At 42.1% G+C, this 18,963-nt stretch overlaps 1 protein-coding gene across 4 annotated transcripts in view; it reads right to left on the bottom strand.

Annotated features, from left to right (window-relative positions):
• Positions 1-18,963, bottom strand: part of Crebbp (CREB binding lysine acetyltransferase) — a 127,204-nt gene that overhangs the window by 23,345 nt on the left and 84,896 nt on the right. For all 4 annotated transcript variants that reach the window (XM_087573832.1, XM_087573833.1, XM_087573834.1 and 1 more), the window contains 14 exon segments: positions 18,695-18,937; positions 17,154-17,256; positions 16,747-16,893; positions 15,939-16,056; positions 15,141-15,312; positions 14,552-14,596; positions 12,550-12,674; positions 11,811-11,999; positions 9,926-10,339; positions 8,676-8,855; positions 7,585-7,774; positions 2,109-2,227; positions 1,100-1,339; positions 471-559 (listed from right to left, as the gene is read on the bottom strand). In XM_087573832.1, coding sequence (XP_087429958.1) covers positions 471-559; positions 1,100-1,339; positions 2,109-2,227; positions 7,585-7,774; positions 8,676-8,855; positions 9,926-10,339; positions 11,811-11,999; positions 12,550-12,674; positions 14,552-14,596; positions 15,141-15,312; positions 15,939-16,056; positions 16,747-16,893; positions 17,154-17,256; positions 18,695-18,937 — 2,374 coding nt within the window.

The raw sequence follows: 18,963 nt of genomic DNA, 5'->3' as shown, positions 1-18,963 counted from the left end.
CTTTCTATTTTGTGAGTATCTTAAGTCACTTCAAGCGTTTCAAAGGTTAGTTTCAACTTTAACTTCTTGGTTACAGAGTTCTAGTTTAGTTAATTACTAGTGAGCTCCAGCCTAAGACTAAAGTAAAATTAAAATTTTCATTATAGACATTTTGCCTTTTTTTCCAGACAGGGTATCTCTACATAAGCTTGGCTGTACTAGAACTCACATGGTAGACCAGGCTGGCCTCAAACTCACAGAGATCTACCCGTCTCTGCCTCCAAGAGCTTGCACCACCATGCCCAGCAAATTTATGCTTTTAATCAGGAAACCAAGGGGTTACCTACTGACCAAGAGGTACATAAACTATAGCACTTTTGATAGGAAATTTCATGAAATAAAGAACACATCCAGGCTATGATCACATGCACAATTATTGCCCTAACATCTTGATTTGCTCTGGAACGCTGCAGGGTCTGGCTGATGCTTACCTATTCTGATAGCTGTAGTAGGCTGCATCACGAGGAATTGTACACAGCTGCTTTCCATAGCAGCACAAAGTCTGTGGGGAGAACTCATACTGCAAAACAAGAAGAAAATACTAAACACATATTCCACTTACCATCCTCAAGTATTCTAGCATATTATGGAGGCAGAGCCACTGGTCACTAACTAGAACACCAGGTAAAATCCTAACAATGTTCATCGCTATTTCAGGACATTTCGGACTTAATGTGACAGAATTGGCACAGCTCTGGTTTCAGGTACTATCAACAGCTGCAATGGGCATAGGGCAGTCAGCCCAACTAGTGAGTACCTTTCATATGACATCATGTCAGGAAGTCAACTGTCACAAAGACCATACTAGCCAGGCAGTGGTGGCGCACACCCTTAGTCCCAGCACTTGGGAGGCAAAGGCAGGTGGATCTCTGTGAGTTCAAGGCCAGCTTCAGAACAGCGAGGGACAACATAGAGAAAACCTGTCTCAAAACACTAAAACAAGCAAAGCAAAGCAAAACACAACACTGGAAAAAATCCAAAGACAGCAGTGTACCCTAGAGCTGCCAACACTAACTCGGCTGCATTAGACAGAAAAGGTGGATTTCCAGAAATACTATACCTTTCGGCCACAGCAATATCCAAGAGACTGCATGACAGGGTCAATTTCTTGTTCAAAGACCTCTGCAAGTTTACTGCAAAATTTATATACCCGGGACGTCTTACGATTATACAGCCACGCATTGTTGAACATAAGCCAGACATCGTCCACATACTGCCAGGGTTCTTGATATTGCCCTGTGTCCAGCTTTCGCTTGATGGTAGAAAGGTCCATAGGATTCTTCACAATATCAAAATAATCCTTAGGGAAAAAAAGTCAACCCTGTGAGAGGATCCCAAAAAGTTTTAACAATAAAAACAGAAAATACCATTTTGTTCCCAAGAGTAAAAAAATGGAACTGAAAATAATCCCAAATACTCTACTGACTTAACTTAGTAACATAGCAACTGGTAAGAGCGAGTATAATTAAATTACTGCCAAGGCTAAAGAAAAAAAGTGAAAAGATTATCAAAAACTATTTTTAATGAAAATGGAATTTTAACTTACTGAGTTAAAATGTATACTTTCTCCAGATTCCCTTTGGTCTACATAAACATAAACAACCAACCCTGAAACTACTGGAGGCACATGCCTTTCCAAGTCTCCAGGAATATCAGATAGGAACTGACATGGACAACATAGTTGATATTTTAATTCTTCAAGCCAATTTTTTAGATAAAACTTGTACACAAAGCCTCAACTCTGCGGGTCTCTGTCTGTGTCACTTAGTGAGTGAGCCCCAGCAAGTGTCTGTGGCCATCAGTAGCTGCTGACAGACTACTTTTACAGTAAAAAATAATCTCCAGACCACAGGTATTTTACTCAATTTTGTTTTCTTTTTTTTCATGTTTTTCTTTCTGAGACAGGGTTTCCTTATATAACCCTGGCTGTCCTCAAACTCAGAGAGATCCAGCTGCCTCTGCCTCTCGAGTGCAGGGATTAAAGGCGTGTCCACCACTACCCAGTTTATTTTACTCAATTTTAAGACATAAAACCATAGATACTCTAACATGGTTTTACATTAACTTACTGGGATTCCTAGGAGCTGAGGATCTACAGGCTGCCGAAAAGGCAGAGACTCTGGGTCCTGTCGATAGAGTGCTTCTAGAGTTGGCATGAGTGCCTGGCGTAGCTCCTCAGGTTTAAAGACTAAAGGGAAAGAAACATCAGAAGAAATCACAAACGGATGCTCAGACACAGCCATTACCACATTAAACTGTTAGCTTAGTGGCTTCTACTTCCTGCCACAGTCCTTTCAAGTACTTTGACACTTCAGTGTCATCAGACCAGTTTTGGTTTCTAAAACACATTAATTAGACCTTTAAATCTGTCCACGAGACAAAACAGCACTGAGGAGTTTGTTTCAACAAAAATTTCCAATCTTCCAATACTGCTAGAATTGAAAACAAAGTTAATTCCCAACTCTGTTTCCCTGGTTCAATTGGGTAATAAATAAAACTCTTTTCACCACAGTGACCTTTGTGAATCCTCTGGGGATGCTTTTCTATCTTTGACTTACTTGAATTTAACTCACCTGAAACAAACCTTTATTTAATGCACCCTCATACACAATGTAAACAATAACCTAATTTTTTTTTTTTTAAAAAAATAAGTTTCTAAAAGTCCAATAGTGCCCACTGCTCTTAGCCATCACATCTACCTGCTATGGTGTTACCATTAACCTGTAATTCCAGTGCTCAGGAGAGCGAAGCAAGGGGTTTAGAGGGTGAAATCTAGGCCAGCTTGGGCTACAGAATGAGACCCTGTCTCAAAATAAGCCAGTCAGTCAACAAAAAATTTAAAAAATTAAAAATAAACAAAAAAATTAAAAGTGAAATGGTTGCCAAATCCCTTTAAGATGAGACAGTCAGAAGAACGATGAGTCTACATAGCATGGGAACCTGACTTGCTCCAGTTCTTAGTGTGCAGGTTAGTGTGGCACCCCTTAGCTTTTCGTCCAAAACGAAACTGACAGAAGGACATGTCAAACAGTTCTTAGGACTTGGTGTTACAAGTGATGCAAACTCTGCTAATCCTAGCTTTTGGGGAGGCAGAGGCAAATCTCTGTTACTTCAAGGTTGGCTTGGTGTACACAGCGAGCTCCAGGCCAGGCCATACCAATCAAGAATACAGTGGAAGTCAGAGGCAGGTGGATCTCTGTAATTCAAGGCCAGCCTTGTCTACAGAGTGAGTCCCAGGAAAGCCAGGGTTATACAGAGACACCTTGTCTTGGGGGGGAGGGGGGAAATAAAAGGCACGCAGGGTTGGGGGTGGTGGGGTGGAGGGGATACATAGACAAAAGTTCCAGCTGGGCTATGGCATATGTCTATTATCTTTTCTATTTGGGGAGTCTATCTAACTTGTCAAATTCTAGAGTTTTACCTCAATGGTTTTCTTATGTGAAAAGTAGAGATGTTAACAGAAAAATTCAACATAGCATCCTCACTTTAGACATGTCAACAGCAGGTTGACAACAAGTCCCCATAATTTATATCCAGAGCCAGGGACCCATCAGGTCCTTGTTACAGACACTGGCTCCTTTGCAAGACACTTGGCTGCTGTGACCCTTGTAATATTGGCGCAAGGTCTAGACGACCACAGCAGGCTCCCTACGAAGACATCCCCAGCACCCAGCAATGCTCAAGCTGGCCCACTCAATGCCCACTCAATCACCACTCAAAGCCCACTCAATCATGCAGACAAGCCTGCAGCAGCCTTGTAAATGCATGGATATCCTTGTTCTCTGCTAACATCACTCTTCTGTTTATAAGTGCCACCACGCCTAACTACATCTAGTGCCCTTGAGTAGTTTGTTTCATGTGTGTGCATGTACATGTGTGTGTGGGTCCAAAGCTGATACCATCTTTGACTGTTCTTCTCTTTACTCAGAGACAGGTTCTGTTAAGTCAACTCAGAACCTGTAGGAATAGCTAGCTTGTTCCAGGCACCCCTTCTCTTCTACCTCCTGAGCACTGAAATTATACAGTCAAGCCACACGCCCACTGGTCACTTATGTGGGGTCCAGGAGCCCTGAAATCTCGTCCCTATGTTTGCTGCCTATGCATCAAGTACTTTAACTGCTAAGCAATCTTCACAGCCCCTTAAATTTTTTTTAATACAAAAACCCTAATCTGGCAAGGTCTCTGCATTGTCTATGAGTCAAGATCTCAAAATGGTCTTTACATTTTGTTTTTCGGAGACAAGGTTTCTCTGTGTAGCCCTGGCTGTCCTGCAACTTGCTCTGTAGACCTAGCTGGCCTCCAACTCAGAGATCTGCCTGCCTCTGCCACTTGAGTGCTGGTACTAAAGGCCTGTGTCACCACTGCCCAACCAGGTCTTGACCTTTTTAATAACCAGGACAAGTTTTTTTCATGACACACGAAAATTAAATTCAAGTTTTAGTTTCAAAAAAGAAAAAAAATAAATGAAACTTTTATTGGTACACAACCATCTTCACTCATTTGCGTATTGTTTGCTACTGCCTTTGAGGGGATTAGTTTTAACAGAGACCTTGTGAGGTTTGAAGTATGAAATACGACCCAGGCCTTTCACAGAAAAGGCCTGCTGACAGGTGGGGTGTAGCAGGACATGCTCTATGTCCAGTCTTTGAGCAGTAGAAGCAGCAGAGCAGCTTGACCAGCCAGAGGGACCTTATCTTAAAGAGTCTGCTCATGCTGGGTGTGGCAAGCACATGCCTTAAATCCTAGAAAGCAGAGATAAATAGATCTCTATAAATTTAGGCTAGCCTGGTCTACAAAGTAAATTCCAGGTATCTAGTACTACACAGTGAGACCTTGTCTCATCGAAGTCTGCTCATAGGCTAATGAGATGAAGCAACAGGTAAAGCATTTGTTACCAAGCCTGACACTGTGGACAGACACAGTCAGACACACATCTGCCCACTCTCATTCCTCTCCCCAGTGAGAACTGAAGTGACTACATGTGTCTTATTGTGTTTATTCACTAATTAAACAACTATTTAAAGCCTATGCTAAGTATTTTCAAATTCCTATCTTTACCACACTCTGTAATAAGACTCCATACATAAGGGCTCACAGAGAAGTCAGTAGTTGTATTAGAACCTAGTTCTCTGTAGCTAATTAGCTGGTGTGACACAGAATGTGTCATTCCACTTTGCTAGCATCAAAACCTTAATTCAGTATGAATGGTAAACTGCAGTTTTCAAAGCGTGTGGGTCGTAAGCCTCATGCTGCTCAATGTGGTAGTAACCAGAAATACGTGGCACTGAGGGGTCCACAACACAATTTTACATAAACTAAATAATTCAGTTTACCAATCATCCCTGTTACAACTTAAGTGATTAAGAACCACATGGCAGATAGTCAACAACAGTCTATAATTGTAAACTGTTCTGGCACTGTGCAAAGCCTCTTGCTAGGGGTCTCTGAGATTAAACTACCCACTAGTGCAGAGATCCACTGTGCTAACAGTGCCACCGAGGAGACAGATGACTGGGAGGTTCTTTCAGTCTTTGTGGCCACTCTACTCAAGAAAAAAAGAATGGCAGTCAGCTGAGCACACTCTCGATGCTCTCAGTGAATCTTCACTTCCCACGTGTGCCTCCAACTGCTGTCCTGGAACAGGGAACCATGCTGTAGAGAAGCAGTTTTGGGAACCAACAGCAACGTCAGCCAGCACTGTGGCTGAGAGCAGGAACTGCTCTTCTCTCCAAAGACAGAAATCTTAAGGAGAGTGACAGATACAAAACTGTTACTCAATTCTAGTCTGTGGGAAAGTTTTCTTCAAAAAACAAACAAAAACCCAAAAAAACAACTAAATGAGCTGTTACTTTAAGGACAGATGTCAGTATTTGTTGGCAAGGGTAAAATCTAAAAAAAAAAAAGTTTTTGAAAACTTTTATCTGCCACATGAGCTTGATATTTCTCAAAACTTTTAAAGATGTTTTATGGAACTGATATTGATACTAGAAAATGTGGATCTTTGGAGGAGCAGGGGGTTGATAGTACAGCATCCAGTATGTCAGTACTTGGAAAATGTTCACACCTCAATGACCTAGCCTTCTGCAAGTCACAAAGGATGACTTCAACTCACCCTCAAGAGCCTCTGCTCACTGTCTCTTGAAGCATCTTCCAAGACAGTGCCTAGGCCCAGTTACCCCAAAGAGTCATGTATCACTCTTCTCTTCACTAATAAGTTATTGGAATGAAGATGAATGGTCCTCACAGTTCAAACAATATTATCACATAGCAGAATGTAGAGCAGTTCTTAGGTAAGAGTCTAATTCAGTTGCCTAACTCTCTTTGAAGCATTGAAAGATTACAAAATAAAGTCACATTTTGGGACAATTTTTGCTTGGAAAAGACAATTTTTTGAACAAATGAGGCTAGGTAGAGCACTGATTCTATTCTCCAGGTGGGGGTGGGATAAATGGTACCACTGACAGACTTATTAATTTAAATGAATTAAATATTTTCTCAGGTTTACTTCTTGAAAGGATAAGATCATCCCATTGCTCCTTCTCATTAGCCTATGAGATAAGGACAAGATCATCCACATATTCAAACACTCTGTGGCCCCATCAACTGGGAAGGAAGGAAGTGCCTTTCCTTGCTGTGGGGCTTTACTGCCTCAGCTACCAACATCCTCTGCTCTCTCCAAAATGTGTCTGTCACCCGTAGTGCTCAACTTCCAAAGTCCTGGTAAGCAAAGGTCACTTGATGCTCTTCCAGCGCCCTCCTGACTTCTGCTGTGGACACATCTTAACTGGAATACACGCAATCCCTGCCTTTCCTGAGCTAACTGCATACACCTGTAGCTTCACATTCCACCTCATGCCGAGTCACAGCTCCTTTCTGGCCTCCATACACACTACTGACAGTGATTCTTTGCTCATTTCCTTCCTGAATCCTTCACCAACTCTTTTTCCTGGCTCTGCAGAACCTACACTGCTTAGCCTGCTCAAAGATCCAGAAGCATTTCAACTCTGCCTCCCTAGTCAGCGACATCTCACCTCAGAATATAACTCAAGGCTGTTCCCTAGACGGTTTGTCAATTTTCCCTCTCTCTGTATGTGTGGGAGCATCTTCCCCAGACCAAGGTTTCCCCTTGGATTCAGCAGGATCAAGACTGTCTGTGGTACTTGAGTGTGTGCAAGTGTACCTTGCATGCATTCATGGGTGCTAGTGCACAACTGGTATCCTGCCTTATTCCATTAGGAAGACTCTTACTGAATCCGGAGTTAGACTGGTGGCAAGCAGGCCATAGCTTCCTGTCTCAGCCTCCTACAGTGCTGGGGTTAGAGATGCCTGTGTACTGACACACACAGCCTTTTACATGAATGCTCAAACTTAGGCCCTCATGTTTGCCCAGCAATCTCTCCAGTTCTGCTGTCTCCATTCTCAGAGGTAAAGCTTAGAATATGAAAGACAAGGAACATGAAACAGAATTTGTAATTATTTTCCTGTCTCAGCTTTCAATCTTTGGTATGGAAGCACAGCATGGTCTATACAGAAAATGTGACCTACTTTTTTTGCGTGGCTGGGAAGGGGATGTTGACTGTGAGGCTGTGCCGTTAGCACTGTTCTCTTCTTCCTCTTTAGCTTCCACTTTTACTTCGGGTTTCTTTTCTTCTACTTCCATTGGTTCTGACTTCTGCTCTGTTGTATCTGTTTCTTCTTTTACTTGGGAAGAACCTTGTAAATCCTCTTCCATCATCTTAAAGACAGAGCCATAGAAGACAGGTGACTTTTGGACTCTTGTAACCCAGTTCAGCTTTACTCTAAGTTTTCTGCCTCACACAGGCTTGCTGAGTGCTCCCTTAGTCAGAAGTATCTGGAACATTCCCTAGTTCTTTTTTGTTCCCCACTAGGAAAAGGAACAAAGTATCTGATGTCTACTTAGTTACTTTATACAGCACTGGTACAATCATAATTCTAATTAAAGTTCCTTTCAATATAAAAGTATATTTACATGTTCAATAAAATATTGATACATCTAGTTTGAGACTAAGAGTGCCTTGGAAAATCAAAATAAGGATCAAGGCCCTATGCTCTGAGACAAAGAATGTTAGCATGAGACTTGGACTAAATGGGAAGCCCATGTCACTATCACATGCACTCACATCAGGTATGACACTGGCTGCCATACAGGAGTATAAGGGTACTAGTGACAGAGCTGCTCATCTTTCGAGAAAAATTAGATTATCTAAAGTTCTATTTACAACTTCCTGATTTTTAAAATACTGAACAGACCAAACAGAAACACATTCCCAGGCTAGGTTTGGCTCTTGGCCTACTGAGGATTTTCAACTTCTGCTCTAAGTCAGTAAACCAATCTACTACCTCGTCTGCAGAACTAAAACTGAATGGAGAACACTGACAGAAAGATTTGTGGAAAACTGGAACATTTAAAATGAATATGCAGGGGTTGGGGATTTGGCTCAGTGGTAGAGTGCTTGCCTAGGAAGCACAAGGTCCTGGGTTCGGTCCCCAGCCCCGGAAAGAAAAAAAAAGAAAAAATATAAAATGAATATGCAAACACCATCCTAGGTCCTGAGGACATACGGTAAAGCTGCCACACACAGCCATGCACTAAGGCTGAGGGAGGGAGCATCTACCTCAGAGCGGGGTTCCCCCTTGGATTCAGCAGGATCAGGTTCAGCATCATCTGTCTGCACCTCTGTCTTCATTTCCAGCATGGGCACATCAGGTCCTGGCTGCTGGGAACTGGTTTCAGCACTGGTCACAGAGGAGGGAGTAGGGACTCTATTATCAATGCTGGCTGCTGCCTGAGAAAGCTGCAAAGAAATCAAAATCATTCACCTCTGTAAAGCAGATAACACAAATGTTCCTCCAACTCTTGTACCTCCAAGCTCAGTCTTCTGTTTAGTATTTCTCCTTACAACCTAAGTACTTAGTATGACCACTAAAGGGCAGAAGTACTTTTCTAAGTTATAGTCTCTCTGCTTTCTGACTGGATTATTTTACCATTATTTTCTTCACTAACATTCCTACTTATGGAGAAAGGCAAACCCTTAAGTATTTACAGGGAGGTTGGGGACTAATGGCCTATATGAAGCATGTCTCACAGGACAGTGATGGCAGTGGAGTAAGCAAACACCCCACTCCATTATAGGCTTTACCCTATGAAGCACTACAGAAACTAATAAAGAAAGATAAAGCTCTGGTAAGAGGTAAGAGTAAGCACACGCCCTTATGGAGAAACCAACAGTAATGTCATCTTTCCAACTGTTGCATGATTAATTTTGTCATTCTACAAATAGCTTAAATATCTAAGAATTAATACAAACCCGGGAGGAGGGGATCTGTTGTTTCATTATGAATAAAAAAAGGCATGTATTCTCAAACAAGGTTGATTAGCCAAGACCTTTATAGTTTGGAGCATAGCATGTCTACTAAACCCACAAAAGCACAAAAGCAGTCAAACCTGGACGGTAATTACTCTAGAACAGAAAACAGGTAAAATAATGGTAGTGCATACAGTTCAATGTGTGACATACCGAGGACTATTGATTTCTATAAACCACTTTAACCAAGGCAAACTATAAGCCATACCTTTAGGGACAATAGAGGAACAATTCAGTTTACTGCAATTTCAGACACACACACACACACACACACACACACACACACACACACACACTCTCTCTCTCTCTCTCTCTCTCTCACTTTTTGGCACCAGAGCAATTTGCTATAGCATCCCAACAGACAGAATAGTCCTTTTTTTAAAAGATGGCATCTTACTTTTCTAGCTAGATATGCCTGCTTGTGCACGAGTGCTCGACACATCATTCTTATGGTAAGGTGCCCTGTATGAGTTTGGCTTGATAATGACGAAGAGGCTCACCGGTGTGCCAGGAGGCTGAGTATGCACAGGCGTTGGTTGCTGCTGTGATGACTGAGGAGTGGCCACAGATGGTGGCTGCACTGGAGTCTGAGGCTGTGGGGTCACCTGAGCCTGTGCTGCTGCCTGCACTGTTGGGGTGCTCTGTGTTTGGGCAGCACTGGGCACTGAGCCAGGAGTTGGGGTAGGAGTCTGCCCAGATGACACAGGAGTGGATGGCTGAGTGGGAGCTGCTGGCTGGGGAGGGGTCATCCCTGGTGGTGTCGGATGCTGGAGAGAGGGCATGCCAGCAGCTGTGGAAGCAGGAGGTGGAGTCGGGTGCAAAGGTGACTGTGTCACTGGTGGGCAAGGAAGCTGGCTGGTCTGGGGCGCCAGCATGTTCAGAGGGTTAGGAAGTGTACCTCCAGGCACCTGGCCCTAAAAGAAATAATAAGAATATGTAAAACTTACTTTACCCAATTGAAACCATAAGGGACTTACGGAAAAAAAAATTAGAAAAATGTAATTCTAGTTTCTTAATTAGTTCTGGTAGTTTCATGAGGATAGTACATTTGCAAAACTTCAGACTAACCATTTATAGCATGCACCACACCATGTAATAATAAGCACTAAAATGCTTCTATACTCTGATTTGTATAACGTCAATATCTGATTACAATATTCATGGCTTAGACACATTTACTTAGTTTACCGACTTCATGTTTTGTAACATCTACTTAGACAACAGAAAAAGGGCTTTTTTTTTTTTTTTTTTTTTTTTAAAATAAGTTGAGATACTAGAACACTGGGGAGACCCCTGACTTAAAAAAAAAAAAAAAAGAGAGAGAGAGAGAGAGAGAGAGAGAGAGAGAATCAAAATTACCATTCCAGAGACAAGTTTGGCCTAGGGACTTTGGTCCAGTTCTACAGGATGACAACAACAACCAGATTACAAGTTACATGGTGTGTGTAACTACTTATACACTTTGAGAGCAGAGTTAAACAGTTAAGACTAGGACTATGGCCCTGAGAACCAGCTGTTGAACAGAAAAGGTTTACTGCTGGTCATTGTGGCATATGGCTAAGATACAAAGAGTGTAGCCTGGGCTACGTAACATGGAGAGACTCTGGAAAGAGAAGAAAGTTGGTTTCCTGATCTCTGTTCTGAAGAAATGAGATAGAGAAAATTAATCATTACTGAGCAAGCCTAACATATTCAACAACTCATTCAGCATTAGCTAAATTCTTAAAAGGACACAATTTTTTTTTATTTTGAGAAAAGATTTAGCCTACTTTGTATGCAGCTGACATTTGATATACTACAGTTAACCAAAGTGGGAGAAAGCAGTAAAATGGGTGGGAAAGTCGGCTGTAACTAAATAACTGAGGCATGCTCAGGAGAAGAGTGCTACTCCAATGAGTCTGCTAGCCTTGACCCCCAACACACATAGTCAGAGAGACAGACAGACAGACAGACGCGCGCGCGCGCGCACACACACACACACACACACACACACACACACACACACACTGAAATCCAAGAAACCAAGTCACTAAAAGAGGATCCACCCTTCAAGTTCTAGTACTTCTCAGGATGCCGTTAATCTTAGATTTCTAAAACACACAAACAGCAACCAAAATCCAAAGATAAAAAATATAAAGAAAATAAAACAAATGAACAAACAAAAACAAAAGACCAACCAACCAACCAAAAACCCCACAACCACAACCCATTTTACTTTTGTGTGAAGTTCACCTAGAAGGATTGAGAATTAAAAATTACGGAGCAAAATGGGAAATGGAGATATATACTCTAGAATTCTAGTTCCCATAAAATAAGACAGGAACATGTCAACAGAGGCTGAGGCTACGTAAATACTAGCTGACCAGGCTCCCACACTGAATGTACCTGTGAAACACCTGCCTGGGTTGCGGGCTGCCCCATGCCTACACTGTTCACACTCATTGCCCCACTGGATGATGGAAACTGGTTCTGTGGCAGAAACTGGTTCTGAGTAGGTGCCTGGGCCATAATGTTGTTGGCATGGGTGCCCATCATATTGGGAGGCTGAGGCATCCGGGAAGGAGAAATGGCCATCTATAAGACAAGAATCAGAAGTGTTAGGCTGGAGTCTTCAAGAGATAACGCAGTGCTATGGAGATCCAAAGCCTTACAAATAAAGTATACTTTGGTTTTAAAGACCACCACTTGCCAAGGACTGCCCAGTCCCTAGGTACTTTCTACAACTCCTCAAGCAGCCTCGAGGAAGCCAATGCTGAACTGTCCTCAGAACGGCAACCAATAGCATGCTGTGATTGTGAACTCAACCATGCCTTTAATTAGTTGAAGACTATTTCAGGAGGGTAGGATGAAGTGAACAGACACTAACAATATAAGTCATTGGCTACCTGTCCACTCCACAGCAAATACCTACAGAATTATTATTCTAATAAAAAAATAATTAGCATTCAAATAGTCCTCATTATACCAACAGTTTTGTTTGCTTTTTTGTTTTAAGAATAATGAAGGAAATAAAACAAAGCTCAAATTCAAATGAGTAAGTACCCTAAAATTCAAAGGTTAACAATGGAAGATTCCCTCCTCAGAGAACATTCTACTGAGCAAGACTGAGAGGAGAAGCACTTACACCCGGAACTGAGGCCATGCTGTTCATCTGGACAGAGTGGTTCATGGGGGAGGCTGCGCGAGGTCCCATGGGTGCCTGTGGCAACTGGACGTTCCCCAGGGACATTGGGTTAAATGAATTCATTCCTATAAAGGGTTATAATATTTCATTAACAAAAGCATTCACAAGAAAAGAAACGAACTCATCAAATAAACTCTTAAGACAGAACTTATGGTTAGTAGACAATAGAGAGGAACCCACAAGGGAAGCAGAGCAGAGTACAGTAGCCATTCCATATTTGACAGGAGCAGTAGGTGGGAGGGCTGGGGGAGATAGAGTAGGATGAGAACACTACTGTAGGTTAGAACTAACTAGAACTAATGTGCATAGAACACAGAAGCAACATACAGACAAGGAAGCTTTGTACAGCACTAAGCCTGCCCCATCTATCTGAGCACACCCTAAAGACCCTAGCAGCAACTGGCTCATATTGTTCCAGGCTTCCAAGCTCCTTGGCTAAGGTGATACTACAGTTAGAATCTGTGCTAAGAACTCAAAACACCTTCTCAATTTTACAAGTATCTTTAGTAAATAGTGCCTAAGGGCTACCCTTAGACTTAATAGTTTGCAGAAATACCACACCAATGCCAAAGGCTTAGCTAAGAAGTATCTTCAGATCGCAGGGGCTAGTTCTTATGAACTTTGTATAGAAACTATGCAAGTTGTGGGTTCTAAATAAAATCTCAGTTCAGGATGATATTCTGCCCAACACTACAATCTAACAGAATCCTTGAAGTGTCTGAGAAGCTTGCCTTACCGTTGCTATGACCAAAAAGGAACTTCTTACACTTTCAGCAACTATCCAAAACCACCACCTGCAAATGGCCAAATTCCTACAAGACTTTCTAGGGAGTGTACAATGAATGTAAACGTCTCCCCTCCGTACCGATTTTGTGCAGATACTAAAAAATAACATGAAAAGTAATCCACATTCACAGGTACTGATATTCTCAGCAAAAATGTTGGTAAGTATGACCCAGAAAACATCTGTCACCTGCAGCTTACTAGTCACCTTGTCAGACCCCAAGTTAGCAATGCCCTTGTCCCCAACAATATTCACCACACTGCTATGGCTCAGTTTTTTTTTGTTTGTTTGTTTTTTTGGTTCTTTTTTTCAGAGCTGGGGACCGAACCCAGGGCCTTGTGCTTCCTAGGTAAGCGCTCTACCACTGAGCTAAATCCCCAGCCCCTATGGCTCAGTTTTAAACCATTAACTTCACCCCTCCTCAAATGCAATCCATTCAAACAAGTTCTTGGCCAACTTATCCAGGGCTGTCTCAGTAAGCAGTAACACTGTCACAACTTTAAATCATGTACCGTTCTCTCTCAAACTCACCTGTAGACTGCAACAACTTCCTTTACCATTTGGGCAATGCTCCCATTTTATTTCACCTGCTAGAAATACCCTGCTGTTCAGGTCTTAGTATGTCAAGAGCGGAAAAGCCCTGGAGCTCAAATAACCAGAGAATCTTGAGTTGAGCCTTCTCTGGTTAGACAGCTATCACTACTCCAGGAAGGCACCGAGCTCTGCACACAGCCTCCTGCAGTTGAGACCTGCTCACCAGCTTCCGTTTTGACGGGTTGGAGCAGCAGTGTATCTTCTCAGTCTCCCCACTCTCACCCCAATGCCTGCCGCAGACTGGCTCACAGACTCCCCAGCTGAGTATTCGAGAAAACTCTTTTCCTTCCTAGAATATGTTTATTTTAATCTCACTGCTGTTTTGGCGGTGGGTTTGTGTGTCAATACAAAATCCTATTTCTGACCTCTTTAGAAAACTCTCCTATAATTTCCAAACTTTTAAACACAAGAGACTAACATTATTTGGTGGATTACAATCTCATCAGAAAGAGGAACAGAAAGAACACAAAAGGGAAAAGGGGAGCAGGGTGAGGGGGTGGTGGGGGAAGACACATTTGATGCTGCTGAATGTTAGCTAAAATATGGCCAATGATAAATAAATACCTTGAGAAACCTGCACACGATTCACTGGCAAAGACAGGGGCCCATCTATAAGGAGGGAAAATGTAATTAATTAAAAATAAATACACAGACACACACACACACACACACACACACACACACACACACACACGTTCAAAAAGCACTTGCCAGCATACCCTTTTAAGAGATCTCCCCCATGCTGGGCAGTAGTGATACCTTTAATCCCAGTATTTGGGGGGAAGGGAGCAAGGGGGAGAGGGGAAGGGAAGGGGCAGAAGATCTCTGACTTTGAAGTTAGCCTGATCTATAGAGTGAATTCCAGAACAGCCAGGGTGACACAGAGTAATAATCCTGTCTTGGGTGAGGATTACAAGACAGGATCCTGTCTTGTAAAACTTGGCAGGGGGACACCAAAAAACAAACAAAGAAACAAACACAAAAGCTGCCTTCCTATAAGGCCAATGTCCCCAAAGGCCACTGGCATACAAAGAACTTTCAAAGTGCAGGTTTTTGGAGAACATAACCCCATATTCATAGAAAGATACCCCAAAGACTAAAAGAACACTAAGCAAACAGGCTAAGGTCTGAAAGAGAGAAATGCAGTCCTTACTTGGAGGTCTCACAGACTGGGTTGGTGGGATCACAGGGGGCTGAGCCCCAGGAGCTGGTAATGCTGGCTGGTTACCCAGGATGCCTTGCTTATGTAAACGTGACCTTCGTTTTTCTTCTAGTTCTTTTTGTATTTTATAGATTTTCTCTGCTAATAAATGATAGTATTCATCCTAAAAGACAATAATATTTAATATTAAGGTACTGAAAAATCTGAGAACCAGTAATTTATTTTGTATGTTCTGACTAATGAACTCACTTATTCACATTTTGCTGCTGAGAGCCAAACTCAGGGCCATGGTGTAGTAAGCAGGTACTGTATACCACTGAGCATTGTTTAAGTGCACTGACAAAGAGGTGTGTCACATCTGAGAAACCAACCCATTCCCCCTGCCCCACTGATTCCCAGTGATACATCAGCATGCCCTTTAATTCTCACTTTTTTGAACTAGTGACTTTACTGGACATAACAACCTGAAGGTTCTTTTGCACAACTGAACTTTTCCTTTGGCAGTCGCTGACACTAACAATAATACAGGAATCCTAAAGAAAACGCTCTGTGAAAAAAGATGTCAAGGACACATGCTGCTTTCACAGACTGTCTGTACTGCTATACTATAGGACTTGTGCTTGACAAGAGAGGCATCCAGGAACCTCACTCTTATTGGACATGTCTCTGTTCAGGGTACTCAAGTTAGGAGTCTCCTAGTCTACACAGATTCTCCTCATGCTGGATAACTAACTAGACAATACCCTTTCCCATGTATAGTATAGGTCCAACAGCTGTTTAGCAACATACCCTGCTATTAGCAGACTCATACATGTCTCCCTCCACTTTCTTAGCATAGGCAACCAGGTTCTCCATGCGGCGATCCTTCAGAGCTGCCGGGTCAGGAGTCGGGAAGATGGCTTGAACGCTGAAAGGACAATGTATTCTATCAACCTGCTCTCAAGCTGGTCACAAGAGAACTAAACAATAAAACCAGGAATGGCCAGCTACCTGTAGGGGGCCCAAATCTTACTGTTCATGAACATGGGAAACAATACTAACCTTGCATCTACATACCCAATATCTACATACCAAACACATGTATGTGCTAAGCCATTAAAAAAAAATAGTATAATTCCAAATTGCTATTTTGAAACTATGCATTATAAAAACAAAGTAAGAAGAATCTATAGTTGATTAACTTCATTTCAACTCAGGACAGATAGCATGGAGACATTAACTTTCTGTACATAAAAAAACTGTTATAACATCTGTACTTACCAGATCAAAATTTCCCCAGTTTTAGGGAGCTCTATAACAAGTTTCAAGTCATTAAACATGGTTGAGCTTGAAAGCAAAAAGGTTGGGCTACAGGTCACGTCTCTATGCTCTCTGATCCACTACACAATGGGGACCAGAGTCTAAGAAGGTCAGCATTCCTACATCTCTTAGCAGTGGGGATGGCTTTCTGAAGCAAGCATGGACCCTGTATAGCTCTGAGCTATAAACTGAGGTTCAACATGCAGATAAAAAACAAAATCAAACATCTACAGACCCACAGAGATTCAACAATGCCCTCAGCCACAAAATGTGAATGTGCTTCATGAGGGTTACATACAGTTTATGCACTAGATGGCTCCGCAGGTCCTGAGTCACATGTTCATGCCAGCCTTTTCGAACACCAGTGCTGGAAGGAGGTGCTGCTGTGGGTATCGTGCTGAGGCTTCCAATGCTACCAGAGTTGGAGCCATCATTCATCAGCGGACTAAAGAGGAAATAAAGAGTACTTCAACCAGCTACTCAAGTGAATCAAATGTACTCTACCTTTTTCAACCATATGTTACTTGAAAAGTTTAAAGGAATCAAGTAATGTATATCCACCAAAATTCAAACTGTTTCATTGACTGTTTTACATTTATCATTTTAAAAGGAGGGGCTGAAGAGATAGCTCCACTGTCAAGAGGGCTTGTTTCTCCTTCAGAGGACCAGGCTTCAGAGAGGAGTTACCTAAAACTTTGGTCTTACTTGGTAGCCCCCAAAGAAGTTGGAAGAGCTGATTCTGAAATCAAGTTTGGCGGCTGCTGATCTGTTGTTATTCCTCCTGCTGGAATACTCATTGGGTTGTTTCCTTTAAAGACAAAGAAAAATGAAATCAAGCTTACACTATAAACAACTCAAGTTCTCATAATAGATTAAAAAAAGTGAGCATATAAACAACGTGTATAAAGAATAGCAGAATACAGTGGGGCGGGCAGAGGCTCTGGAAGCTGTACTTTTTATTAGTGATGACTAATATAAACAAGTTTCACCGTCAGCTCCTGCCCACTCTTACTCTACAGCCTGAAGGGAATGTGCCCTGGAGGCTGCACAGTGTCCTAACAGTACTCAGGCTACTGAGAAAACAAGCTCTGCTCATCTGATATCTTCAGCTTTTCTGTTTCACTAGTGTCGAACAACTACACTGACCTTCCTGGCACATACCTGTGTGTTGGACTGTTCTTACATGCCAAAGAGTAAACTTATAAAAGTTAAGTTTAGGAGAAAAATAAGTATTTTTTAAAAAATGCAAACTCAGAGATTAATATAATTCTAAAGCTATACCAAACAGGAGGGGAGTAGATTTGTGACATTATTAATAATAATTTACATCTTTTTCTAGAAAGTAATACAGGGATGATTTTAATTGGACCATCTCTGCCTCTTTTTATTTCTGTCTGCACTGCTGGATATCAAACTTGGAGCTTCATGCACACTAAACAAATGCTCTACCACTGATCCACGTCCCTAATCTTTTTTTTTTTCTTTTTTCTTTTTTTCCGGAGCTGGGGACCAAACCCAGGACCTTGTGCTTGCTAGGCAAGCGCTCTACCACTGAGCTAAATCCCCAACCCCCACGCCCCTAATCTTAACTGGTCAATTTTTTTTTTTTTTTTTTTTTGGTTCTTTTTTTCGGAGCTGGGGACCGAACCCAGGGCCTTGTGCTTCCTAGGCAAGCGCTCAACCACTGAGCTAAATCCCCAACCCTAACTGGTCAATTTTTAATGACTCACTTTTGAATCTACAAAGCTAGTGCTACCAGTCACAACTTCACTGATAGCACTGCTCACCCTGTGAAAGCCTGAGATGAAAAATGTTAAGGAACTACAGTAGGAAGTGACAAAAATTGTGATTATTAACAAATGTTTAAAGCTGGCAAAAGATGGGCTACAGAGACCAGAGGAAGTACTGATTTACCCAGATGCCGGTAATAGTAACTGCTGAGTGTCTAACCAGTATGATTCTAAATGATCACTTCCAAAAATGAGAGGATCAGAATCAAAGACATGGCAGGACCCTACCAAGTCCTTATTAAATAAAAATCACTACCTTACTTGAAAACATTCTTTTTACAACCATGTACTATCTTCTCTGTAAATTTACACCTCAAGTTTTCTCTGGAAGGCTGTAGATACGAAGCAATGGATCTGAATTCAGAACAAACTGGAAACAGCTGTGGGTTTCAGTAAGCACCATCATCTTTTCAATATACTTAGAGGAAGTTGGTTCGTGTGTGCCCCTTCACTTACCTAGAGCATTCAGAGTCCTCATCTGCTGGTGGGCTGGAGGTTGTGCTGGTTGCTGGCCAGGAACCTGAGGCTGCAGCTGCGTCTGAGGCTGGTTCATGTAGGGGAGTCCTAGAGCAGCATAGGCCCGCTGCATGGAACTGGGGTCTATGGGATTTGGGTTACTTAAAGAAGTGGCATTCTGTTGCCCTGCACCAACAGAACCAATTGTGTTTTGAATTCCACTAGCTGGAGATCCCAGGATGGCTAGAACAACAAACAGATAAGTAAAA

The sequence above is a fragment of the Rattus norvegicus genome, chromosome 10 (genome assembly GCF_021556685.1).
Source record: "Rattus norvegicus strain SHRSP/BbbUtx chromosome 10, alternate assembly SHRSP_T2T, whole genome shotgun sequence".
NCBI lineage: Eukaryota > Metazoa > Chordata > Mammalia > Rodentia > Muridae > Rattus > Rattus norvegicus.
Note: the sequence above shows the minus strand (reverse complement) of the source record. Positions and strands in the feature narration are given on the sequence as shown.